General features: G+C 45.1%; 1 protein-coding gene across 1 annotated transcript; it reads left to right on the plus strand.

Annotated features, from left to right (window-relative positions):
• The first annotated feature begins 1,140 nt into the window (after positions 1–1,140).
• On the plus strand, positions 1,141–26,669 carry KLHL17 (kelch like family member 17). The gene is made up of 12 exons (XM_089534262.1): positions 1,141–1,202; positions 9,916–10,175; positions 10,607–10,728; positions 11,826–12,047; positions 12,699–12,815; positions 13,319–13,532; positions 13,657–13,801; positions 14,007–14,174; positions 15,299–15,387; positions 17,080–17,153; positions 18,625–18,806; positions 20,558–26,669. Exons 2-12 carry the CDS (start codon positions 9,965–9,967, stop codon positions 20,784–20,786), a joined length of 1,773 nt encoding a protein of 590 aa, XP_089390388.1. The 5' UTR covers positions 1,141–1,202; positions 9,916–9,964; the 3' UTR covers positions 20,787–26,669.
• Positions 26,670–27,220: the final 551 nt, after the last annotated feature.

Consider the following 27,220-nt stretch of genomic DNA (forward strand, 5'->3'; position numbering starts at 1 on the left):
ACTGCGCCACCAGAAGCACTGACCCTCTCTTGCATCCAGCCTTTAGCGTCGGCACAGTTATTCCTCCTGGGATTATGTACATTCTTTGGCAGGGTTTCGTCTTTTACATCCTTTGTTACACGGTCTGAAGTTCTACCCTCGACTTATCTGCGGGTCATATCAAAATACCCAACGTTGGCCCCAAAACCTGCCCTCGACTTATACATATGGTCAACGTAATAGTCACATGTGAAAGGTAAGTCTCTGCTCCCAAACTAGAATAAAGATGCAAGGGAAACAAGAGAGGAAAAAGAAGGCTGGGGTAAACAAGGAGGGGAAATATGCGCTGGCTTAATTAGCGGGCGCATAAGCTTGGTTTACTGGATGAGTTACAGCACAACATGGGCACTAAAAATAGAGGAAGAACATGGGAGGCTCTCAAAGACATAAACTATTCCTCAGTTGCACATCTCTCTCCATATGCATATGCAAGTCTTCCAAAATCTGAAACACGTTGGGTCCCGAGCATTTTGGATCAGGCAGACTGAGCCTGGGATGCCACCCTCTTTGTTAAGCCAAGCCCACTTCCTCAGATGCATTTGGAACTACTAGGCTTTATTCTACCAAAGCTCATGCTGCCAACTTCTTCCTTCCAGTCTCAAAGGTGCTGCAAGACCTCTCTCCATATGCATAAGCAAGCCTTCCAAAATATGAGACCAAGCATTTAGGATCAAGCCGGCTGAGCCCTGGATGCCAACCCTTTTGTGGGCAAGTGCCAAGGCTGCCCATGATGCCCAGCCAGAGATGACCCAGGCTTGCAAACTGCGGCGCGGGCGGCGACTTGACACACACCCAAACCCTTCCCATTTTTGTTTTATCTCTATTCTGTTGCTGGAGGCTGAGATCCTGAGAGAAAGTGGCTCTGCTGGGCTTTTTCCTTCTATCTATAGGGAAAGCAAAGCAAAGCAAAGCAAAGGAGCAGAGCTCTCTCCTTCGCCCTGGACCAGGCATGTGCAAAGAGGGAAGAGCATAAAGGAAGAGGAGAAACACTTGCATTTGCAACATCTCTCTCTCTCTGTGTCTCCTAAAATCCCCTCCATCTGGGGAAGCCTTTTGATTTTTGCAGGGGATAACTTTGTTGCAAGAGAAGCCATCAATCTGGAGAGCAAAGTGCCTGACCACGGGAAGCATCTTTGCTTTCTCGCCCTGGAGGTTTCAGCTGGGTGAGTCAGATCCTATATAGATATATATGTATATAATTCTTATCTTGGAAGAGGACAAAAATCCAAAGGAAAACCCTGCAAAATATTGGGGAGGATTAAGGCTCCTGCAGAACAAAGGATGCAGGGCTTTGCAGTGCAAAGGAGGAGCAAGGTCCACTGGCTGCAATGGGGCTTTGGCTCCCCTGTCAGTCTGGAGCATTGCATGGTGTGACTTTCCATTTTGCATTGGTCACTTGCAATGGCAAGCCAGGCACACAGGTTTACTCGGGAGTAAAGGCAGCCCCCCCCCCCCCTTTTGGTCCTCGATTCGTCGGGAAGAACCGGCAAGGTTGCAGCCTGATGGGCTTTGCGATCCCTTTCCACCTTGCCCAGTTTCTCTGTTGGGTTTTCTGCCCCTCTCCTTGTTGGATGGGGAAATGAGGCTTGGGGATATTTTGTTAAAAAGTGATTCAAATCGTTCATATATTGGGTTTATAAAAAGCAACCACAACCACACACTTTAAAAGATAGATAGATAGATAGATAGATAGATAGATAGATAGATAGATAGGAGGATCCAAGAGGATGATTGATTGATAGATAGATAGATCCAAAAAGTAGGTAGGTAGATAGGATGGATGGATAGATGGAGAAAAGGATCCAAGAGGACGATAGGTAGGTAGATAGTTAGGATGGATGGATGGGAGGGAGGGAGGATCCAATAGGATAATAGGTAGGTAGGTAGGTAGATAGATAGATAGATAGATAGATAGATAGATAGATAGATAGATTAGATAGATAGATAGATAGATAGATAGATTAGATAGATAGATAGATAGATAGATAGATAGATAGGGTGGATGGATGGATGGAGAGGTGGACCCAAGAAGATGATAGGTAGGTAGGTGAATTGGATGGATCCAAGAGGATGATAGGTAGGTCAGTAGGTAGGTAGATAGATAGGAGTGATGGATGGAGAGGTGGACCCAAGAGGATGATAGGTAGGTAGGTGGATAGGATAGATGGATAGATAGATAGGAGGATCCAAGAGGATGATAGGTAGGTAGGTAGATAGGATGGATGGATGGATGGATGGAGAGATGAATCCAAGAGGATGGTAGGTAGGTAGGTGGATTGGATAGATAGATAGATAGATAGATAGATAGATAGATAGATAGGAGGATCCAAGAGGATGATAAGTAGGTAGGTAGGTAGGTAGGTAACAGATAGGCTGAATGGAAAGGAGGATCCAAGAGGATGCAATGGTTGGGTGTCTTTTTGTGGGGGGAGATTCAGGTCTATCTCTCTTTGCAAAAGCAACTGCAGCAAAAGTGATCCACTGCAGTGTGTGGAGATCTGGAGAGCCAACACGAGGATCTCTGGATCTGCCCCTGTGCAGTGTGCGTGTGCGTGTACAGTGTGTGTAGTGTGTGTGTTGCGGCTAGACAGGCGCTGGTGTGCTCCGGCTGGAGGGTTATTTGAGGTGACTGCCGTATTCCTACAACTGCAGTCTCTCCGTCTTTTTAATGCTATGTTTTGCTGCTGTCTCCCCCCCCCCCCCAGAGTTATGTATTGAGGGCCCACTTTGCAAACAGCTGCATTTGTGGGTGTGGGAGCGGAGGGGATGCATTGGATGCCAATGTTTGAAGAGACAGAGGAAGAGAGGAGTCAGTTGCAGTGGATGCACAGAGCCACCCCTCCCAGTTCCCTAAAGCTCCAGTTGCAGCACTGGAGAAGCCTGCATTGCTGCTCCCCATAAGAAGACAGTTTTTTTAATTTCACCTATGTATGTTATATATTTAAGGAGGCCCTTTGAGTTCGCAAAGCCTGGGAGCAGGACGGGAGGCCCACTCCCTCCTTTTATTTCTTTCCTCCCAACATAAAAATATTGATGCAAAAGGGATGTTTGCTCCCACACATGAATGACCCAATTGCTTTGTGTTTGAAAGGTAACATTGGATGTCTTCCTTGCGGCTTAGGGACCACAGAGAAGCGCTCCTCCTTATTTATGTCCTCTTTTTGTATGTGTGGCCTGTCCTCCACTTGGTCCGCTGCGTCAGTTTCAGTCTCCGGGAAGAGAAAAGGAGCGAAATCTGGGCACAGAGGAACCTGACCGGGGGTCTTTGGTCATCCAGAGTGACCTTTCCGCTCTGTTCCCCAATTGCACACTCATCTCTCTTTCGAAATATGATTTGATGGAGAGCGGTCCTGGAATAGTATTGGAGGCAGGGCTGCAAAAAGCTGGCATAAGGAAGGCTTGGTTTGGGCCTGCTTCTTTGCAGCTCCATTGGCAAGGATGGCAGGGAGGGTTTTAGCCTGTCGCGGCTACAAACCCAGGTTGGCTGGGTGGCAAAGCCACTTCGAATACCATCACCCTGGTCAAAGGGCCGGTTATGACTGCAGGTGCCTGCTGCATTCAGACATTATGTTTTGAGCCACACACACTTCGGGCATCTTTGCTGTAGACAAATGGAATCATAGCATCATAGAGTTGGAAGAGACCCCCAAGGGCCATCCAGCACAATACCCTGCCATGCAAGAACTTACTATCAAAGCATTCCCGACAGATAGCCATCCAGCCTCTGTTTAAAGACCTCCAAAGAGGGAGACTCCACCACTCTTCCATTGTTGAACAGCTCTTACTGTCAGGAGGTTCCTCCTAATGTTGAGCTGCAATCTCTGTTCCTGCAGCTTGTATCCATCGCTCTGGGTCCTGTTCTTTGGAGCAGCAGAAAACAAGCTTGCTCTCTCCTCAATATGACATCCCTTCAAAGGGAGGAGATGTGTGTGAAAGAAGACACGACCTTCACATATAGAATAATACAGTATTTGACTTGGAAGGGACCACAAAGGCCATCTATTCCAACCCCTGCTGTGCAGGAAAAACACACATCTAAAGAGAGCCAGTGTAGCATAATGATTTGAGTGCTGGACTGTGACTCTGGAGACAAGACCTCAGTCACACTCTCTCAGCCTCGGGGGAAGGCAATGGCAAACCTCCTCTGAACAAACCTTGTCAAGAAACCCCCATGACAGCTTCACCTTAGGGTCTCCCTGAGATGGAAACAACTTGAAAGCACAAAACGCAAAGAGAGACACAAAGAAAGCACCCCTGAAACCATCTGCCCATCCAAGCTCTGTTTAAACACTTCCAGATGGAGAGTCCACCACTCTCTGAAGCAAACTATTCCAGTATCAAACAGCTCTTACAGTACTAAAAGTGATTTCTAACGTTCTGGTTGAACCCATTGATGAAGAATCTGTGGATACGGAGGACCATCTATGTACTTATATTTGTGTTCAAAGTGATAGTTCTCTCTGTGGAAAGAAGAAGTAGCTTTGCAGAACGGCGAACCTTTATCCCCATATCAGCTCAATGTTTAGATGGAATCACTTCTCTAGTCATCTGAGTCCATTGTTTTGTGTTCATGTAGTTTCTTTCCCCTTCACTATATCCTATTTTTCCTCCAAGGAGCTCATGGCCATCAATATTTACTGTCTTCACAATAGCCTTAATTTGTTTATTTTATATGCCGCTATTCCAAAGATCATAGTGGTGAAGAGCAAGTAAGCTAATTAGCAAGTAAGAGAGAGGTAGGTTAGATGAGAGAGTGCTTGGTGAGCTTCATGGGGTGACTGGGATTCGAACCCAGTCCTATTGCAATACTCCAGATGCAGAGTGGGAGTAGGGAAGTGTGGCCCTCCAGATGTTGTTGGGTTTCAACATTTTCAATCATGGCCAGCATAATCAATGGCTGGGCACTTTGGGGAGATTGTAGTGTAGTAACATAGTGAGTGCCAGCATGGCATAGTGGTCTGAGTAGTTGAACTATAACTCTGGATACCAGGAATTGATTCCCAGTTTGGCCACTGTTTGCATTCCCCTGAGGCTTGGGCAAGGCACATGCTCTCAGCCTCAGGGGAATGCAATGGCAACCCTCCTCTGAAAAGCCCATGATAGGGTCACCATAAATCGGAAACAACTTGAAGGCACAGAACAATAACAGCACATGGATGGTCATGGTTAAGAGTTCTAACTATTGTACCATACTGCCTTCCGTGGTTGTGGGGACTCCAAAATATCCTCTTTGCCCATCTCTCCATTACTGGAGTAGGCTTTTCCCAGCGCAGCAAACCTCCAACCAAAGTGTGAATCGGCCATCTATAATGCAAAGGAGCAGAACTGCCTGCTCTTAGAAGAAGCTTCCCGTTGTGGCTTTGTGTTAATTCTTGCCTTGAGTTTGCCTCCTACAAAGAAACATATCATGGAACAGATTCTTCTGGCATAGCTCTGGATCAGATGCAACTGAATCACTCAATGCCTATGGACCGAGATTCGGGGAAACAAGGAGGTGGTAGCCCATTGGATCTCTGCATGGGACCAAATGTCAAGCTGAACCCTGCGGCTGGTGTTTAAGGACTACCTGTGTTAGCAACAGAGAGTGTGATTAATTTCATGGCGTGCGTCATGTCCTTTCTAACAAGTGGGGCTATTTATAGGACGGTTTGGTCTGAGGCCTGTGAAAAAGCACATGATGGACAATGTGCCTCCGAAGCAAACTGGGTTGGAACTTGAGCTGCAGAAAACAAGTTTGGATAAAGATTGGACCAGAACTGATATTATCAAAGGCTGGAACCTGATCATTAGTACAGTTGACCCTCCTTATCCACGGATCTTTTCACCCATGGATTCAAACATCCACGGCTTGAAAACATTAAAAAGAAGTATACATTCCAAATAGCAAACCTTGATTTTTCATTTTATAGAAGGGACACCATTTTGTTATGGCGTTATATTTAATGGGACTTGAGCATCCATGGCTTTCGTTATCCATGGGGATCCTGGAACCAAACTCCAAGGGAGGGAGCAGTGTTCTTATTTGGGCGCAGCGTCTTCGTTTTGCCCACCGACACCCATTAATCCATTAATATTGTTTGATCAAGCTTCCAGAAATCTACACCTCTGATAAACACTGAGTAAAGTCACTTCTGATTAAAGCAAATTTTAGTAACCACAACGAGAAAGTGTGGTCTTCAAGGCCTTGCACAACCCAGAAAATGCCATCCCTGAATTAAGGTAGCGTATACACTCAACTATAAGTTGACCTCGTCTATAAATCGAGGGCAGGTTTTGGGGCCAAAATCATGGATTTGGAAATGACCCATAGGTAAAACTTAGGGGCATGTAACAAGGATCTAAAGGATGAAGGAAAGGAAAACAATGTCAAAGAACACACAAAATCCCAGCAGGCATAACTGTTTGTGTTCACACTAAAGGCTGGATGGATGAAAGAGTAGATTCTCATTATATTCTTGTCTTTCATCAGAGGATGCTTCCCTTTTTATAATTAGAATTAAAGCACAGTACCGAAATTGACCCAGAGATAAGTCGATTCTGTTTTTAGGGACCCATTTTTTGACTAATCTGGACTTATCCATGAGTATATACAGTATTCCTCAGCATCCCTTGCCCTCAAAATGGAATGTACTATCATATGTTTATGTATAAAAAGCATATCTGTGCTGGGAACAGAAAGGCCCATACAGACAGGCCAAAATAAAGCTGCGTCGGGTCACTTTGGAGGGATGCTGTTTCAATGAAACATGCATCTTAAGAGGCCAGAAGCTGCGCCAAAGCTGTGCTCTAGTCCTTAGGACTGGAGCATGGCTTTGGTGTGGCTTCCGGCCTCGTAGGGCGCATGCATCATTTAAACGGCATACCTCCAAAGTGACCAGAAGCAGCTTTATTTTGGCCTGTCTGTATGGGCTCAGAAGTCTCTTTGAGCTTCCAAGCTACAGAGCTGACATCTGTCCAAACATTTTCTCACAGCCTTGGTCTGAATAGGTAGGCCAAGGAGAAGCAGGTCTGTAAGAATCCCTGGATCCTTGGCAACCATTGGTTTGGTTCCAGCATCTCCCTTGGATACCAACGTCCACGGATGCTCACATCCTATTATACAAAATGTGGAGCAAAATGATCCCTTTATTGGAGGAAAGGTGAGATATAAGAAATAATAATAATAATGATAATGATAATAATAATAATGGTATCTCTTATATAAAATCCCAAAACCAAGGTTTGCTTTTAGGAATAAACAGTTGGCTCTTGGAACCTGCGCATATTCAAGGCCCATAGGTTTGAATGGGGTGTGTGCATTTGGGGCGCACACCACAGGTGCCCCCCCAATTGACTATAATGGGGCGTGTGCATGTGGGCTGCACACCACAGGTGCGCATGCCATTGACTATCTATCTAGTCGCCCCTCCACAGATTTTCAAGTCAGCGGATCTCAAGTCCACGGACTTGGAAGAACGACTAGATATAGATATAGATAGATATTCAAGCTGTGGATGGTTTAATCCGTGGATCAAGAATCCATGGACATGGAGGTCTAACAGTACTGAGTCACATCATTTAGCTCCCTATTTTCTACACAAGGTGCCTACTCCTGAGTACTGAGGTGCTCTTAAACCCTTTCAGGGCTCTCTGTATGTTTTGGTGCAAATAATTCCTTGGACTTCTGGTGCAACTTGCAAGGGACTGTGACCTCCCTAGATTAGGACCAAGTTTATTCTTGGGATGTCCCCAGTGATTCTGGTTTTAGCCCAAGCCAGGATGGCATGTTGCAATGGAGGCATGTAGTTCCATTGATGTCAGGCACTGATGACGCTCTTGGAATGCGCCCCAAAATTTAGGTGGTTATGGAACAAGAGAAGGAAATGTGAGACCTGCCTGAAGAACTTAAGAATCAACTTTTACGCTTTTAGGCTTTTGATACATAAATAACTATTGGAAAGGTGGCTTTTATATGGGGTGTGTGTGTGTTATATGGGGAGCATGTTGTGGTTATATTTTGGGTTTTTTCTTTTTTAACTTATGTAATTGTGTACTGTTTTTATTTTGATGTTTTTAATTGTTTTACATTTTTATTGGAACTTTTAAAAAACATGTTTTTATTTCTTGGCTTTCTGGGAGAAAGACGGCATGAAAATAAATGAATAAGTACATGAATAAACCAATAGGCTTACACACACACACACACACTAAAAAGATCAATGTGCAATAGACCCACATGAATTCAGACAACCAAAAAGTCAATAATTTGCTGTAAGTAAGAAAAAAGCATACAGTTTGTTATAAAAGCAGATGGGTTTAACTTCGAAGGGGCTATCATGCCGAAGGTCGACAAGGCATACATTTCTATACTTTTAAAAAGCTAGATGTGTTTTAACAAACACTAGAGATTTCTGAAAACCACAATTCCAGCGTCTTTCCAGATGTACATCTTCCTGCTTTTTTAGTTTAGCACACATCCACTGATATGCTACAGGGAATCTAATGAAAACCAAAGAGGACCATGCAAAAGCCAAGGCGCAATAGTGGAACCCAACGCATGAAATGGTGGATGGAGCTTATCAAGCTGGACATTAAATTGGAGACGGCCTAACTTTGGATTTCTGGCCTGAGATGAGAGTTTAGGGAACATGTTAAAGCCGCAAATCAAAGCCGCAAATGGGGAGGGCCAACTGTATATTGGCAAGGGCAGAAGAGATTTGCAGGCCAAGGATGCAGTAGTCTGTATAAATAACTATTGGAAAGGCCAAGCTGTTAGTTATTCTCCGCCTAAGACGTGTGTTATCAGTACTCTCCAGAAGGCAGACCAAAGCTTCCCCCTCAAAAGCTCCACCTGCCAAAACCAGGGAAGCGCATGGCCTGCGCACCATTCGTCCTAATTATACCTCTCGCTTCCGCCACTGGGTACATTAATGAGCAAGCCTGCTATGCATCATGCCTTCTTGGCAGCTTATTTCTCTTTTAAACTTCACAAACTCTCCTTTTCCTTTCTCTCGCACGATCAGCAGCGGCAGCGCGGGGGCAGCTTTCGGGGGCCACATCCGTTCAGTCACCGCTCAGCAGTGTCTTCCCTCGTTCCCCGCAAAGATGGGAGTTCCCCCTCTGCCGTCGCAGGAAGAGCGCGGTACCCATTTTGGGCTTTCTGGTTTCAGTCTAGCAGGAAGCTGGTGATCTTAACTGCCTCTGCGTGCATCTGCCAATCTGGGTAGCAGAAAGCGCACTGGGCCTGGAGTCTCTTCGTTCGCAGCCGCTTCCGTCATCGCTGCCACCACTTCCCTCTCTTTGGCAAATTCACGGCCCACTCTCGTCAAGAATAAATTAAACGGATTCCTCTTCCCAGCCGAGGAACAGTTATTTTGAGACATGCTTGCACATGCACACTATTCACACACATCCTGACAGTCAGCAGCGTGTCAGTGTTTATCAAGAGGATGGATAAACATGTGTTTGTGTGTATATGTGTGTGTGTATGACAGAGAATTAGAATGAATTGCTACCTGAATGCAAAGGTGGGCAGATCTGAAGCAAGACTGTATGTGCTTCCAAGTTTCCTGTTAACTTAAGGCAACCTCATGAATTTCATAGGGTTTGCTTAGGCGAGCAGCGGTGATTTGCCTTTGCCTTCCTCTGAACTATCACTTGCAGCATCTGATCTTCCTCGGTGGTCCCCCATCTAAGTATTAACCAGGCCTGAGGTTAATACTCAGGAGGTATTAGGAGCATACTTAGGAGCTAAGTATGCTGAGGAGGTACCAAGTTAAGTAAAGTAAGCTCTGCAGCATCTAGGATTCAAGCATATCTTAATGTTGGTTGTGTGACCAGAATCTGTTTCTCTTTCTCTCTCTTTCTCTTTTTAATTGTTAAAATATGTTTCTTTAGAGAGGCGGAAAGGGCGCTGCAGCGAGCCAGGAACGACCCGCCTGCAGCCATGGAGAGCGGGATGCAGCTCCTGAACCGGGATGGCCACAGCATCTCCCACAACTCGAAGCGGCACTACCACGACGCCTTCGTGTGCATGAACCGCATGCGGCAGCGGGGGCTTCTCTGCGACATCGTCCTGCATGTGGCAACCAAGGAGATCAAGGCCCACAAAGTGGTGCTGGCTTCCTGCAGCCCCTATTTCCATGCCATGTTCACAAGTAAGTACTTCTCCTTTGAAACTCATTTCTCCAATGGACCCTTCTCCCAGGGGTGCTCTGCTCAAACTCCTGCTTTAATCAAATGGAAATCCTGTACCTGGATGATTCCTGTCTTATACCAATGACAACAGAATTCTGCAGGGACTGTAGACTTCACTGTTTCTACACTGTAGAAATAATGCAGTTTGACATGACTTCAAGTTCTGTAGGTTCATCCTGTGGAATACTGGGATCTGTGGCTTTACAAAGTCTTTAGCCTTCTCACAAAACTAGAAATGCCAGGATTCTGTAGGATGGAGCCATGGCAGTTAAAGTGGCATCAAACTGCATTATGTGTAGGTGTACCCCAAGTGTTCCTGACCATCACTTCTGTCCCATGTAAAGCTTCAGGACAGAGCTCATAAAACTCTCCTCTCTCTCTGTCAACATAGATGAGATGAGCGAAAGCCGGCAGACCCATGTCACACTCCACGATATTGATCCACAGGCGCTGGAACAGCTGGTCCAGTATGCATACACTGCTGAGATTGTGGTAGGAGAAGGGAATGTGCAGGTAAGAATCCCTGTCTGCACCCAAGGGCTCTCCTTGCTTTTTTGGGGTGTTAGCTCTGCATTGACCATCTGGGAAGTTGCTGCTTGGAATGGAGCTCAGATTTGCAACCTGGGAAGCTATTACCCCGATGCATACCCCGAACAGATGTCTATAGAGCTGAGCTGTGTATTATTACTGTTGTTGTTTTTGTTGATTTATACAGTGCCATCCATGTGCATGGTGCTTTGCAACCAAAAAACACTGGGCCTTGCCAAAAGTGTACAGTCTACAATACATAGTTGTGTTAGTCTGTAGAATCAGTATGTAGAAAGATCTTCTAGCACCTTGAGACTCACTGAAAGAAAGAAGTTGGCAGCATGAGCTTTCGTAGACTCCAGTCTACTGAGGAAATAGACTGGAGCCTATGAAAGCTACAAGACCTCTCCACATACTGAGTCTAAAAAGTATGTACACACACACACACGTCCCTCTCCACCAGCTGAGTTAATCTGCTCTAGGCTGCAAATGTATTTTAGTTCAACTAAACCTTTGATAGCAACCCAAGGAGTCTCCTGTCTGATACATTCTGCACATAAGGAGCTGGTTTCATGAATACCGCTTCAGTCCTGATGGGTGGGATCCCTTGGGCTGGTGCTACTGGGAGAACCTTCTCTTCCACCAAGTGGGAAGGAGCCCATTTCTAGCCACATGTGCCCAAAATCCTTTGTAAAAAGAAGTTTTGCTCTCAGAGGCTTTGTTAACTGAGGTATGCTTGCACATGGTGCAGTTAAGATTTCCCTTCTTCTCTTGATCATCCCAAAAGAGCATCCACTACTTTCTTCCAGCAAAGCATTTCACTATCAGCCATTCATTGTTCCTGTGGATTTTCACAGGGAGTTTATATGGCATAGTGACTTGCCAAAGTTTCTGAGATTTCCAAACCCATGTTAGAAACCCATTTCTATGATGGTTCTTAAAATTTAGTAACGCTTTCCCTTGTGAACTGTATCTTGTGCTCTGGGAGAGAGTTTGGTTCTTCTGGAGACCTGGAGAACTCCTAGCCACAGGAGCTGGGCAGGGAGACCCCTCTTGCCAATCTGCTTCTGGTTTCCTTGCAGACGTTGCTTCCGGCTGCCAGTCTTCTTCAGCTGAACGGTGTGCGGGATGCTTGCTGTAAATTCCTCTTGAGCCAGCTGGACCCATCCAACTGCCTGGGCATCCGGGGCTTTGCGGACACGCACTCCTGTAGCGATCTGTTGAAGTCGGCCCACAAATATGTCCTTCAGCACTTTGTGGATGTGTCCAAGACAGAAGAGTTCATGCTTCTGCCTCTCAAGCAGGTAAGATATGACAAGAGTCCTGAGCACCAACACTACTTTACCTGATTTTGCAGTCAAAGCTGGGTTGGGCCTGGTTAGTACCTGGAGGGGGGACCAAAAGGCAACGCAAAGGATCTCCAAAGGAAAAGAGATGATCTGAAACTGAAACCCTGTAGAACTGCTGCTGGTTAGAGTAGTCAACAATACTAGGCTGAATAGATCAGTGTTCGGACCCATTATAAGGCAGCTTCTCCTGTTCTTATAAGATGCAACCAAGGATTTAATTTTTGAATTTAGACTTGTCAGGTTGACTTTGTTCTTTCTTTTTAAAAACCAGAACCACAAGATCCTCTAACTGAAGGAAAGGATCTGGTAGCATGAGCTTTGGTAGATTTGAGTCTCCTTCCTCAGATGTATGGAATGGAGTGGAGGGTCCAGGCATGAATAATGAAAAATGCAGGACCTCCAGTCCTATTGTTTACTATGGCGAACCCAATGTGCAGCCGCTGGTGCAGCCATGTGCATGCACCTCCATTTGGACCACCTGGACTTGCCATCCAGGGAAGCTTAAATCTGGGGATGCCAAGACCCCACTGTCTGATGTGAAAGAGATTGATGCGCAGGTTCTCTCCCTTGAAACCAAATTAATCCAGATTTTCTCTACCTTTACAGGTGCTGGATCTTATTTCCAGTGACAGCCTCAATGTACCCTCAGAAGAAGAAGTCTACCGAGCTGTTCTAAGCTGGGTGAAGCATGACGTAGACAGCAGAAGACAGCATATTCCCCGAGTATGTGGCCACATGGATTTCAATACTTTTTGCTGGGGAGAGGACGAATTATATGGTCTGTAGACAGGGGTCAGTTGTGTTCGTTTGTCTGGATAGCCAAGCCAAAGATAGAGGTTGTAAAGACGTTGTTTGTCCTGTATTTTCAACCTGATTTTGGGTCTTTGCCAGAATCTGGCAAGTTACCTTTTCTGGACTGCAACTCCCCATATGCCTGCTGGCTGAGGGATTCTGTGAGTTATAGTTTAAAAGAAAAACCCTCTAAATTCTGGGCTTAGGATGAGCTCAGTCAACATTATTTCCCTTCCCATAGTTGGAGCTGAAGATGAGGTTGGACTGCCACTGCCAGGGGCCCTAGCCAGCATAACCGATTATGAGAAATGCTGGCAAGTTTAGTCCAGCAACATCTGGAGAGCTGCATGATTCCAAACCCTCATTTAAAAGTTTGAAACAGTGTGAAAAAGTGTATGCACTGTACATTAAAGCAAAAACTTTCCTCTTCCCAGCTCATGAAGTGTGTCCGCCTTCCTCTCCTGAGCCGAGACTTCCTGATGAGCAACGTTGACACAGAGCTGCTTGTGCGGCACCATTCGGAGTGCAAAGATCTTCTCATTGAGGCCCTCAAGTACCACCTGATGCCTGAGCAGAGAGGGGTCCTTAGTAACAGCCGAACCCGCCCCAGACGCTGTGAGGGGGCCAGCACCGTTCTGTTTGCTGTGGGTAAGGCCAAGAGCTGTGTAACTGTGGGGAGGGGTGCATACATAAGACAAAGAACTGCTTTCTTCTCCCCTTGCATCCTTTTGGCTTCCACCTAGTCATTCTTTCCTTGCTGTGTTTCTTGCAGGTGGAGGCAGCCTGTTTGCTATCCATGGGGACTGTGAGGCCTATGACACTCGGACGGACCGATGGCACATGGTGGCTTCCATGTCTACTCGCCGAGCCAGGGTCGGCGTCGCTGCCATTGGGAACAAGTTGTACGCCGTGGGAGGGTAAGATGGAATTGCCTGTATATGAGAAACCATTTTCCCCTACACTTCATGGAGGTCATAATAGTATAGGGCCCATATAGACAGGGCACCATACAGACAGCTTCGGGTCACTTTGGAGACTCCAGCCCCATGATCATTTCAGTTAACCTTCCCCCCTGCTAGGTGTTTTTAAATACTATTTTGTGAAAGTGCTGTTTCGCTGCAGCTATGACGGAACATCGGATTTGGCCACGGTGGAGTCGTATGACCCCGTCACCAACTCATGGCAGACGGAGGTGTCTATGGGAACCAGACGGAGCTGCCTAGGAGTGGCCGCCTTGCATGGACTTCTCTACGCTGCTGGAGGGTATGATGGAGCTTCCTGTCTGAATAGGTAAGAAGTGCTCACCTGAACCCCTCTTCCACCATTCTGACCACTTGCATGTTAGGATTGTCAGACTGAAAACTGGGAGAGGGCTTCAGTACCTTTCATGATTGTTTAGAAGAGGAAATGTCAGCGGGTGTTGCTTGTTACCTGGTTGCAAGACAAGCAATCTGTGAAATTCCCCCTTTCTGCACAAATATTAAAGGCACAGGAACCCTCTCCTGTTTTTGGTCTGGCAACCCTAACTACCTGCACCCATGCATTGCATTGCCAAGGGGTCATCTTTTCTTTGTTGGAGAGTCTCTCAGACATCCCCTATCTAATTCCAAGTCTTTGGCCTTCTTACTGTCTGGAATCATCCCCACTATCAATACCTTTTAGCTGTCAGGTTTTTCCTTTCTTAACCATAAACAGATAGGTTTCTTTTTTAATTAATTAATGTATCTATACAACAATATATTCAACTTGTGATAGAAGCAAGATAGTAGAGAGAGAGAAAGGCTATTTGACAGTATAAATATATATTGAGCTATCCATGGGAGCGTAAATAGCACAGACAGCCACAATGGGTCATGAGAGTTAAATAAAGTTTGATTGCTAAAATGACGTGGCCAGAAAAGGTCTTGAGAGTAGATATCTCAAGTAATTCAGTAATTAAATCCACTTCTCCAGTAATGTGTCTACTACTGTCTTGTATTTTATACTTTTAAGTATCATGGCAGTCTGGTAGTAAGAGCTATTGTTCATCATCCAGAGCCAGCTGGTGGCTTCCATGCCATGATGGCAGTAAATCTGCTCTTGGTTTTGGTCTTTAAAGGGCCTATGCAGCCCATAGGCCCTGCTTGCCACTCTTGTTTTAAAGTTTGGATGAAACCGAGGGCAAAGTCACCAGTCCTCTGACAAGGAAGCCACCAACCTTCACTACCATCACCATTGGAAGGTGAGAAAGCATTTACTTACAGAATTCTTAGTAATGGTCAGATTGTGTTCCAGAGGTTGCATCTCAGCCAGCCTGGTTTGCTGTGGCTGCAAAGTATTTTAGTGCAATCTTTTCGAATACCATTGCAGTAAGCTATACAGTTGTCAGGACTGTTGACCATATTCTGTTCTTCCCCTCTCTTGACCTGCCTTAGTGCTGAGAGATACGATCCTCTGACAGGCACCTGGGCCTCCATTGCTGCTATGAGCACCAGAAGGAGATATGTCCGGGTGGCAACGCTAGGTAAGGCCAGCTATCATATCACCTCTTAACATTCTCTTGTCCAGGGAGGGGATTCCTCCCAGGCTCCAGACCAAGAAGAAGAAAAGAGAGATTGGGAAAATTTCAGTGACATTGATTCTGATGGGATGGGTGTAATACTTCTAGATAAATAGGTTGAAGAATAAGCACTGTTCCAGAGAAGAGGAAAGATGAAAAGCCCCCTGCTAGGGCAGACTCAGGTTTGGAGGCGTGGAAGTTAAAAGAGAGAAGGAGACAGGAAAAAGAGGCTGAAAGGAGGCTGCTGCACACTATGCGCTCCTCTGGATCTTACATACTAGGCTCCAAGCCCCAGGGGCTTCTTAGTCATTTGCCTTCAACTCATGCATGCAGTTTGCTGTTGTCATGACGCCCACATGCCCTCTTTGTCCCTTGCGCGTCACCTGTTGGAAAACAGACTTAAATCCTAACAGTGGGGAGCGCATGCTGCGAGAGGAAGCCGGGGGCTGTTGCCTGTAGGCAGTCTCACCGGGACGCCGTCTCGCGCACACAGAGTGATTCAGAAATGTCCTTGTGAATGTTTAATGTCCCCTTATGCCAGACGACCGCTCTGCACACTAGCAAGAAGGAACATCATGTTCACGCCTCATGAGCTAATCCTCTCCAGCGCAGAAGAGCAGAACAGAGGGGTTTAGCAGACAAGAGCCTTCACTGTGAGCTTGGACCTACTCTACCCGCCTGGGGTGGCTTCTGGACCATCCTATATACATAGAATCATAGAGTCGGAAGAGACCACAAGGGCCATCCAGTCCAACACCCCTGCCATGCAGGGACTCACAATCAAAGCACCCCTGACAGATGGCCATGAGTCCATAAATGACCATTGCTTCGGTTTTATACAGATGTTTAGCAGAATCATAGAGTTGGAGTAGACCTCAAGGGCCATCCAGTCCAACCCCCCTTCCATGCAGGAATTCACAACCAAAGCATCCCCGACAGATGGTCACCCAGCTGTTTAAAGACTTACAGAGAAGGAGACTCCACAACACTCTGAGGGAGCATCTTCCACTGTTGAACAACTCTTCCTAATGTTCTTCCTAATGCTGAGCTGGAATCTCTTTTTCTGCAGCTTGCATCCATTGTTCCAGGGCCTGTTCTCTGGAGCAGCAGAAAACAAGCTTGCTCCATCCTCAGTGTGACACACCTTCAAATACTTAAACAGGGCTATCCTATCACCTTTTAACCCATCTCTTCTGACTATATACAGTTGGCCCTCACCATAGGCAGATTTGCCTTCCACGGCTTTCAGCTTACGCAGAAGGCAAGCCCCGCCAAAAATAATGGGGTGCGTGCCTGCGCCATGAGTGCCACCACAATCATGCACCCCATTACTTTCTATGGGGCTTGAGCTTACGCGCTTTCCCCCATACGCAGGGGGAACCCAAAACTACAGCAGTTTGCTTCCCCAATCCTCTAAACCCCCACCACACCTGCCATCCTAGCAAGAAAACAGAAAGAAGAAGACAAATTGGACATGCCAAAATGCACCGGTATGTCCTACTGGGCCCTATCCTGTTGTCCACCTTGCTCTAACTGTATAAGGGCCTTTAACGTGTGCCTTATGAATACGTACTTTCAAATAGGATTCTCTTGCATCACGACATGCTTCTATACAGAATATATGCATTTGTCCTCCCTCTCCTTCCCTTCCTACAGATGGCAATCTCTATGCTGTTGGGGGATACGACAGTTCTTCGCACTTGGCAACTGTGGAGAAGTATGAGCCCCAGGTAAGTGGGAACTGGCAAAGTGTGGGGTTTATGGACAGAAAGGGGAAAGGGAGCAGCTATATCCATCCACAGATTGAAAATATTCCTCCCCTTCCAAAATTCCAAAAACCAAACTCTGATTTTGCCATTTTATATAAGGGACACCATTTTACTACCCCCACTGTATATAATGGGACTTGAGCATCTATGGAATTTGACATCCATGGATAGAAAAAGTATTACTCACTCGCTTCTGGCAAGGTCTGTCTGTCCATGGTGGATCCTCCAAGCAATGGTGACTTTCACAGAGAGGACAAATCTGCCAATTCGGCTTTCTCACAAACTAACAGTGTGTGCTGAAGACATGTGCTATGCTGTTTAATGAAAAAGAAGAAGAGAATGTTAGTATCTTCTTTGCCCTTCACCCCCAAAGGGAAACTGAAAATGAGGTTCCCATAAAATTAATCTGCACAAGCCAGCATCACAAACCAGAGTTTGTTCCTAGTTAAGAGTTCCTGACTTGTATGAAAGTCAAGATCCCTGGTTCAGGTGATGTACAGTGGGCCTTTGGTATCCACTGGGGTTTGGTTCCAAGACCTCCCATGGATAACAAAATCCATGGATGCTCAAGTCCCATTGAGTACAATGGCATTGAGAGATCTTTAGCACAAGACATAGGAAGCTGTCTTATACTGAGTTATTGGTCCATCTAGTCCAGTAAAGTCAAAAGTGATGGCAGCCGTTCTCCAAGGTTTCAATCAAAATTCTGTTGGAGCCTTATCTGGAGATGGCCAGGATTAAACCAGAGCATGGGAATGTTATTTTTTAAGACTACATCTCCTAGAATCCCTCAGTTAGCATGGGGGCTTGAACCTGAGACAGCTTGCATGCAAAGTATATGATGTTCCCAGCTACCTAGGGATACATAATCTGAAGATACCAGAGACTGAATCTGGGATTGCATGCATGCAAAACATGAGCTCTGCCACAAGGTTATTTTCTTCCCACTTCTCTCTCTGGGTCATTTCAAAGAGACATAATTCGCAACCTTGGTTTGCAGTCCATATTTTAGAATACAAATCATGGTATCAGGCATTCAGTAAATCATGATTTAAAGATACTTATTTGCTTTGTTTCCTGATTATTTGACTTGTCTTTCTTTTAAGTGCACTGTGTCTGTAGGCAGAACAGCTATAATTTATGGCTTGTCAATTTGAGTTCAACACCTTTCCATAATTAGCACAAACCACAGTTTACAAAGGTATTTTATTTAGAGCATGGCTTATGATTCTGGCTTGCCAGCCAACTACAAACCCTGATTTTAGTTGAGATATTGCACCAAGCCGCTGATTGTCCTTATCCATGGTTTGTAGTAATGCCTGAATTGTGCCTGGATGTCCAGAGACAGCAAGAAAGGAGGAAAGAAAAATAATTCCCTTAAGTTGTAGTGCCTGATAAGATTCTTTCCCCTTCCTTTGCTCCTTCCCAACAGATCAACACATGGACTCCGATTGCCAATATGCTCAGTCGCCGTAGCAGTGCTGGCGTAGCTGTTTTGGAAGGGATGCTGTATGTGGCTGGCGGCAATGATGGGACCAGTTGCCTTAATTCGGTGGAGCGCTACAATCCAAAAACTAACACTTGGGAAAGTGTGGCACCGATGAATATCCGGAGGTAGCAAACAGCATCTTTCAAGGAGAGGTTGGGGCTAAGTCATACCATTGGTTTGTTGTTGTTGTGCACCTTCAAGTCATTTCCAACTTATGGTGATGCTAAGGCAAACCTATCATGGAGCTTTCTTAGAGAGAGTTTGCTATTGCCATCCTCTGAGGCTAAGAGTGTTTGACTTGCCCAAACTCACCCCAGTGGGTTTACATGGCAAAGCTGGGATTCAAACCCTGGTCTTCAGAGTTGTAGCCCAATACTCAAATCACTATTCATATGCAATACAATTGGTGCTACTGTTCAAAAGACCCTGCTCCAGATAAACTGTCACTGAATTTCAATCAGTGAGAGAATCCAGATCAGGACCTCAGATGTTGAACAGAATGCCTAAGGGGGACTACATAGAGGAAGGCAATCTTTCCAGATCCCATGCCCCAAGCCATTTAGGGCTTTTAAAGTGAGATCCGGCACAACTGAACAGGTCACATAATATTGGATTGATGCAATTCATGCATCTAGTCCCTGCCAATAATCTGGTGATGGCATTTTGTGCCAGCTGAATTTTTGGGGTGGCCTTCAAGGGAGCCCCATGTAGGCCATATTACAAGGATCATATACCTTGTTAATGTAATGCAGTGCTTCCCACACTTTGGTCCTCCAGATGTTTTGGACTTCATCTCCCAGAACTCCTGATTGTTGGCCAAGCTGGCTGGAGTTTCTGGAAACTGACGTTCAAAATACCTGGCGGACTGGAGTTTAGGAACCACTGGTAAAACAGAAGGGTTAAGGTATGTTAATAAAGAAGCTAGACAAGAATTGTACTATCTCTTTTACACAAGAATAGAACAGTAGCAAGAAGTATTTGACCCAGAGACCTGCTAGATCAGAGAAGAGGCCTATCTAGTTCAGCATTTCGTTCCCACAATGGCCAACTGGTTGCCTAGATGAAGCCCGCTTGCAGGATTCGAATGCAACAGCACCATCTTCTGGCCTCCAGCAGTTCATAGATAAGAGAGACACTACCTCTGATATTGAAGTTAATATGTAGACATAATCATTAACAGCCACTGATGGCCTTAACCATCATTAATTTGATTGTTCTCTTTCAAAGCCACTCAAGTCAGTGGCCACTACTGCGGTCGGGTGACAGCGAGCCCCTTAGTTTAAATATATGCTAAGTGCAGATGGACCTCCGTCGATCAGTCCTGAAGCCACCCAGCATTCAGTTTTATCAAATGGCCCTTGGTCCTAATATTAATGGGAAAGAGGTAGTACTTCTTCTCAACACACCCTGCACAATATTTTGCACTTCCAATCACCCAAATACAATTACTGTATATATTCATGTATAAGTCTAGATGTTTTAATCAAAAAAATTGACGCAAGAAACCTGGGTTGACTTATCCATGGGCAGCATATAAGGTATACACATAATATAATATAATAATAAGTGTACAGTATAAGTCAAATGAGGTTGCCTATTCACTTGTCCCTCCATATTCACTAGGGTTAGGGGCACAAGACCCCAGTGAATATGGAAAAACCGCAAATAACAAAAACACCATGTTTTGATGTGAGAGGACACCTCTCTAGGAATCTCTAGGTCCTCCAGTCTAACTCTGTGGTCAACTGTTTTTTGTCGTTCCTGGAAACTTGCTATGGAGCAATACCAGTCTGTGGACCGCCATTGTGAGTAGCAGTGGATATGGCAATGTTAAGCACAGTGGGTAATGCAGCCTTTTCGTTCCGTCTTTCACCAGGAGCACACATGACTTGGTGGCCATGGACGGGTGGCTGTACGCCGTGGGCGGCAACGACGGCAGCTCCAGCCTCAATTCCATCGAGAAGTACAACCCGCGCACGAACAAGTGGGTGGCGGCATCGTGCATGTTCACCCGCCGCAGCAGCGTCGGCGTGGCCGTGTTGGAACTCCTCAACTTCCCGCCGCCTTCCTCGCCCACCCTCTCGGTGTCCTCGACGAGTCTTTGACAAAGAGTCCGGTCGCACCTCGCCTCGAGGAAACTGCAGCATCTGTCGGAGCGCCAAGCCAGCCTGGCCTGACCCCTGCGGCCGCCACTCTCTGTGATGAGAGAGAGCAGGAGAGCGAAGGCATTGATGCTGCGTTGAAACATTTTTAGTACTAACTTTTTCATAGGGGGCCCGTTTCTGGCTCAGGTGGTGCAGCCCCGAGAGCGGATCTAGACCACACCTCCTTAAACAACAAGAGTCCTCTTGGTTTTCACCATCCGTTTCATCTTTTACTCAGCTGATTCTGTCTGGTTCTCCCAGACCAGACTCAACCGTCTCCTGTTTCCAAGATTGGACTTGACCTCTGTTGATGCAGCGGAGAGGTTAGGACCACAGCAACATCAAGGCTGGCAGGGGGTCCCTTGTGTCGGCTGCACCAACAGCTGAATGTAAGCTGTGAATGTCACAATTAGCCAAAACCTCTTACCAAGCCTATACAGCGCACTGCTCAAGACAAAGAGATGATGCCTCTCCTGCGGGTGTCTATCGAAAGGGATGCCTTAAAAGAAAATAGAATAAGCAAACTATGACTAACAACTGGGCTGGGAAGAGGACAGAAGCATCACATTCTCTGTGGCCCATCATTATTATCGGTCTGGGTATGTGCCATCTCCTCAGACATTCCCTTGCATTCTTGAAAGGCATGGGTTTGATAACATCCTCCGGTCCGCTGGCTCTGTTAAGCTTTTCTTCTCCTCTTCTCCCCCCATCTTCCGTCCCACTTTGAAAACACACCAGTCTAAAGTATAGACTGCACCTTCAAACGGCTGCTCTGGGATCTTACTTGGAGAGCGACACCCTGTTTGCTAACAGGACGGACTACTCTTGCGTTCATACCACTTTGTGTTCATTACGCTTTCGTTTTTAATGCTTATATTTTAAAACTGTTTAATTTGTTGTTGTTTTTAATTTTCAAGCAACCTTGTTATTATTTATTTGTTATTTATTTATTTACGTTTTGCATGGAGAGGGGTTTCAGAAAGTGAGGAAGAGCCTGATGTAGCGCTTCTCTTGAACAACAGCAACCCAGATGCGTATGACCAGCTAAAAAGCAGGTGTAACCTATGGGGATTGAGTGTTGTGTGTATGTGTATAGGAAAGGGGTTAGCACTGTTATTTTAATATAGTAATCCCAGTTATACAGCCCTTGCTTTCCATTGAAATTATTATCCAGTGGAACTGTTGCACAGGTTTCCCAAACTCCGAATAGTGCTGCACAAGCCCTATTCAACTCCTGCTGTTGCACTATGTCCATTCATTTCACAGTTGTGTTGTACAAGTCCTTTCATTTCAAGCTGTTGGGGCGCATTCATTTCAGTGGCGTTGTGCAATTCTCACTGTGTCCTGCTCATTTCAGGATGTTCTTGCACCATACCCTTTCGTTTCAGAGCGTGCCGTTTCACGGTTATTGTTCGGATCTTGGTATTTTCCAGTGCTGTGGCCCATGCCCATTCATTTCAGAGACATGTGCAATTTCCATCCACATACTGCTCAGTTCAGAATGTTGTTACAGAATCCCCATTCATTTCTACAAAGGTATGCTGTATTCTCGCATGCCTTTAATTTTTGCTGCAGGGGTGCAAATCCAGCTTCCTTCTGGATCGTCACTGGCATAATCTGATTTGGAAGGAAGAAAAGAGCTGCACCTACATCTGTGTGACTCAAGAAAGAGCAAGCCAGCAAATGCTATATGTGAATAAGAAGAACCAGCACTTAAAAAGCCACGGTCACCATATTGACCGAGCAGTGGAACATAATGTACATTTTGAGTTCAGTTTGCACAGTTAATCCCAACAGTTTTAGTGTTGGAGATCCACCTGCACCATGGAATCCTTTCTTTTGGGGGGAAGGAGATTGCTTAAGGAAAGGTTGCACTGCATTAGACATTGTGTTTTGTTTGACATTTGTTTATCTAGCTATGATAGAGAACCTGGGGGAAGAGAGGGATCAGGGCCAACAGACAACCCATGCTGAGGACATCTGCAGTCTCTTCCTACCAATCACACTCTTGTACCTCAGTAGCCTCTGGACACTATTCTGCAATTATGGCTGAACTGATTTAGCTTTCAGTTATTTTATTTATTTGTTTATTTATTCTGCTTGTTGTCCTTTTTAAATTTTTCTACATCCACATACTTCTCTTTATTCAAATACTCCTCCTGATTCTTGGCTTTTCCCTTCTGTCCATCCATCCGTCCTTCCTCTCTCTCTCTCCTTCCTTCCTTCCTTCCTTCCTTCCTTCCTTCCTCTCTCTCTCCTTCCTCCCTCTCTCCCCTTCCTTCCTTCTCTTAATTCTTCTCCTTACCCTCCTCCTTCTTCTCCATCACCTCACACTCTTCTAATTCTCCTCCACCACCATCTCCTCCTCCTTCTAACATTTCTTTCTCCTCTCTTCCTCCTTCTCCACCAGCTTCTTCTGCTTCAGCTTCTTCTACATCTCATCCTCCTTTTTCTCATCATTTTCCCTCCTCTTTCTCATTCTTCACCATCATATGTTCCTCCTCCTCCTTTTTCTAATTCTATTTCTTCTCTCTTGCCTCTTCCTTCTACTCCTGCTCCTTCTAATTCTCCATCGTCTGCACTTTCTTCTTTTAATTCTCCTCCTCCTGCACCTCCTTTTTCTCCTCCTCTACCACCATCATCTGCTTCTCCTTCTCCTAATTTGGCTCTTCCTTCTTCTAATTATCCTTCACCACCACTATTTCCTCCTAATTCTTCTCCTTGTCTTCTTCTCTGTCTTCCTCCTTTTCCTCCATCATCTCCTCCTGCTTTACTTTTTCTAATCTCTTCTTCCCCTCTCTTCTTCTTCTTCCTTCTCCTTATGCTCCTCCTTCTCCCTCTTGTTCCTGCTCCTTCTAATTCTCCTCCACAACCACCTCCACCTCCTTCTTCTAATCTTCCTGTTTCTCCTCTCTCTCCTAATTTTTCTCCTCTACCACCATGATTTATTCCATCTCCTAATTCTTCTCCTCCTTCTAAATCACCACCACCACAACCACATGCTTCCAATTCTTCTAATTCTTTCTCCTCTTCCTTCTATTTTACTTCTCCTTTTCCTCCCTTTCCTCTTCTTTTCCTCCCCCTCCTCTTAATTTTTCTCCTCCTCTTCTTCTTTTCCTTCTCCACCTGCTCCTAATTTTTTTCTTCCTTCTTCTCCGCCACCATCATCTGTTCCTCTTTCTTGTCATCTTTCTCCTAATTTTCTTCGCCTGCTCCTTCTCTTAATTCTTTTCCTTCCTCACTGCCACCAAGTGCTCCTTATCCTCCTTCTAATTATTTTTCTCCTCTTCTTCTTTTTTCCTTCTCCTTCACCTCCTTTTCCTTCTCCTAATTTTCCTCCACCACATGCTCCTCTTCCTTCTTTTTCTCATCTTCCCCTTCTTTTTTGGTCTTCCTTCTTCACCATCACCACCACCACCTCCTCCTCCTCCTCCATCATCATCTTCTAATTTTCCCCCTCCATCTTCTCCTTCTCCTTCCTCCATTCCTTCTCCTTCTGCTTTCCTTTCTGCTCTCCTTTCCTTCTCCTGCTAATTCACTACCACCACCACATGTTTCTTCTCCTAATTCTCTTTCTCCTCTTACTCTTTCCCTCCCTTTTCCACTTGCTCCTTCTACTTCTTCTAATTGTCCTCATCCTTCTTTTAATTTTCCACATCCACATCCTCCTTCTTCTAATGTTCTTCCTCCTGTTTCTTGGCCTTCTCCTTCCTCAGTTTGGTTCTACTGTGGCAATAATAGACATGTTTTTTTGCAAAGACAATTGGTGGAGGCTTGACCTGGTTCATACATGACAGATATGTTCTTTGTGCATTATGCGCGTGTGTACTCAGAAATTAATCTTTGGTTTAAAAAAAAATCCAACTCATGTTTTTATCTTTGGCAAGCAGGGAAGACTTCAGAAGTTCAAAAGCGGCTGTTATTCTTTACTGTAATAGAGTTGATAGGATTTCCCCCCCTAAACTCAGAATAAGTTTAGCCTTCAAGCAGCGGTCGAACTGTGGGCAATGACAGAGAGCACTCAGCTTGCCTTAATGGGTTTGTGCCAATTCCTTTATATCCATGGAAGGGACTTTGTCTGAGTGCTAGAGTTTCTTTCCACTGCACAGCTTCTAAATCAAAATAACTGCTCTTCCATGAGTAAGCTTTGCAATATGTTTTTGGAGTGCTCCAACTTATTATTTGGACAGTGCCTTCAGTTTCTTTTCTTCTGTGACTGTGATAAGTTCCATAACCATGTCTCCCATGTCTTCATCTCTCGGAGGTCACAGCCTGCATGGGCAATGGTCTAGATGACTTGTTATATTCACAAAGGAGTTTATCACATGGGGGACAACTGGAAGTATAAACGGCGATCAACCCGTGACAATCCCACAATTGGGCTAATGGTTTTCGCACGACGTCGAGACGAAACATGATTAAAGTGCCATTATCCTGTGAATAACAAGGCAACACAAACCAGCAGCAAATCCTTCATGGGATTTATTGCCTGTTCATTCATGGGATAATAGCTCTTGTGTTAATCTCATTTTAATCACGTTTTAATGTTAGTTGTGTGATTTTCATGGGTTAATCACTGTTTGAACTCCACATTTGCCCCCGTGTGATAAACTCCAAAGTGACTTTTATGGCAACTTTGCCCCAGAGGCCAGAGGTATAGCTATGGAGAAATGGGAAGAATGGGGGCATTGACCCTAATAATAATTCTGTTATCATCAAATGACATTTTCTCCAAGTCCCCAAATTTCTAGTATTGTAGAGAGTGAGATGTTACAAATGGTTTTGTAGTGCTTCCTTTTGCCGCGTTCACATTCCCTTCGTAACCTTGGATGCCTGAACTGTATTTCGAAATGCTCAATTGAATATTTAAGTCACTGCAATACTAGAAATTTGGGGACTAGAGGAAAATTGCGCCGGGGGACAGTATTCATATTGGGTTGGGGCAATGTGCTCATTTTGTCCATGCTATATCTACCTTCTTGATAGATACGCATGCATTGTCGGAGTGGGTTGTCTGTGCAACTCGCTTGGGAATTTGTCCGTTAGAAATATGGATGCGATCTCTGTGAAGGACGACCCGTTTAAAAACACATTTGGAAGTAAAAGCATAACTCTGTTATTGAGGACTGTTACATTCAAGCTACGCTGGAAATGTTCTCATGGCAAGGAATGGCATCCATCAATTCTGTCCTTGGATATAACATTGAACAACTGACAATCAGAGCATCCATATTTCATCAGAGCATCCAAAATGCCATGAAACAGTGGGAAAGAATGTCATTGTGTGCCATTTGAAAGAACGGAGAGTGATAGTGGGTTCAGTAAACAAAACTGGGAAGTAAAAGTATATAATATTGCCAACTGAGGGTGTGTAGTGTATGCCATCAGTGGCCTCTTGTGTGTGTATATGTGTTTCTTTTCTCGGTTTGACCCACAACTGACTAACCCAAATGACTAACCCTAACATGACTTTTGAAGTGCTTTTCATCTTAAGTCTGTTATTATTATTATTATTATTTTAGTGTAGGGCTGCTGCCTTTTGGGGATGTTTCATTATTCAACGTTTGAGCATGTATTGTCCGAAAACTGTAGCAAAGGGGTTGCGGAAGGGAGGAAGAGAGAACCCTGCCACTCTTCCCTCCTGCAACCTCCATTCTGGGAATACAAGCTCTGGCTTAGCCATACTACAAAGCCCCGGCTCCAACCACCCGATGTTCAAAGAGCCTCTCTTTTGTCGTCGTTTTATTTTATATGTAAAGGTGTGCCAACTTATTTATGTGCATTTGAACTTTATTTTGTGTTTCCGAATTTTTTGCACTATGAAAGGGATGGGGACACGAGCAATACAAGCCAGTGTGTCAAATAAACATTTTAAAAAACGTTGTTGTTTTAATCTACCGCATGTTGTAAGATGCATCTTCCACCACCATGAGCCCCGTTCGTTGCACATAGAAAATATGGGAGCCAGATTGGGGGTTTCTATTAGTATTTCAACATTTCTCCCTATTACTTATCGCAGTGTCAGTGCGCAAGGGTGTTCCCCATTCAGACTCTTATTGCTATTTGCCAACAAGTTGATTTTAACTTACAGCAATCCTATTATGAGAGAGAGACTTCTAAGGGACCTGGGTCTTTGACTACCCTGTAAAAGTCTTCCAAATTCTGGGCTGTGTCCTCCTTGATGGATCGCATCCACCTTTAGTGTGTTTTACACTTTACTAAGCATTATCTCTGTTTAGTCATCTTGGCTTCTAGGGAGAGTTTGGATTCTAGGACACATTCATTTGTGTTTTCAGCAGTCTGCTGTATTTGTAGAACTCCTCCAGCACCACAATTCAAACGTGCTCATTTTTCTTCCCATCAGCTTCATTCAGCGTTCGCTAATAACTTGAAGG

The sequence above is a fragment of the Sceloporus occidentalis genome, unplaced genomic scaffold (assembly GCF_023333645.1).
Source record: "Sceloporus occidentalis isolate IW3139 unplaced genomic scaffold, rSceOcc1.0.p SCAF_8, whole genome shotgun sequence".
NCBI lineage: Eukaryota > Metazoa > Chordata > Lepidosauria > Squamata > Phrynosomatidae > Sceloporus > Sceloporus occidentalis.

Excerpts from the sequence above, each read along its gene's own strand:
- KLHL17 (XM_089534262.1), top strand. The coding sequence starts at position 9,965 with ATGGAGAGCGGGATGCAGCTCCTGAACCGGGATGGCCACAGCATCTCC. Across the intron at positions 12,816-13,318 it reads GAAGACAGCATATTCCCCGA|CTCATGAAGTGTGTCCGCCT; the intron begins GTATGTGGCCAC and ends TCCTCTTCCCAG. Across the intron at positions 15,388-17,079 it reads TGTCCGGGTGGCAACGCTAG|ATGGCAATCTCTATGCTGTT; the intron begins GTAAGGCCAGCT and ends CCCTTCCTACAG.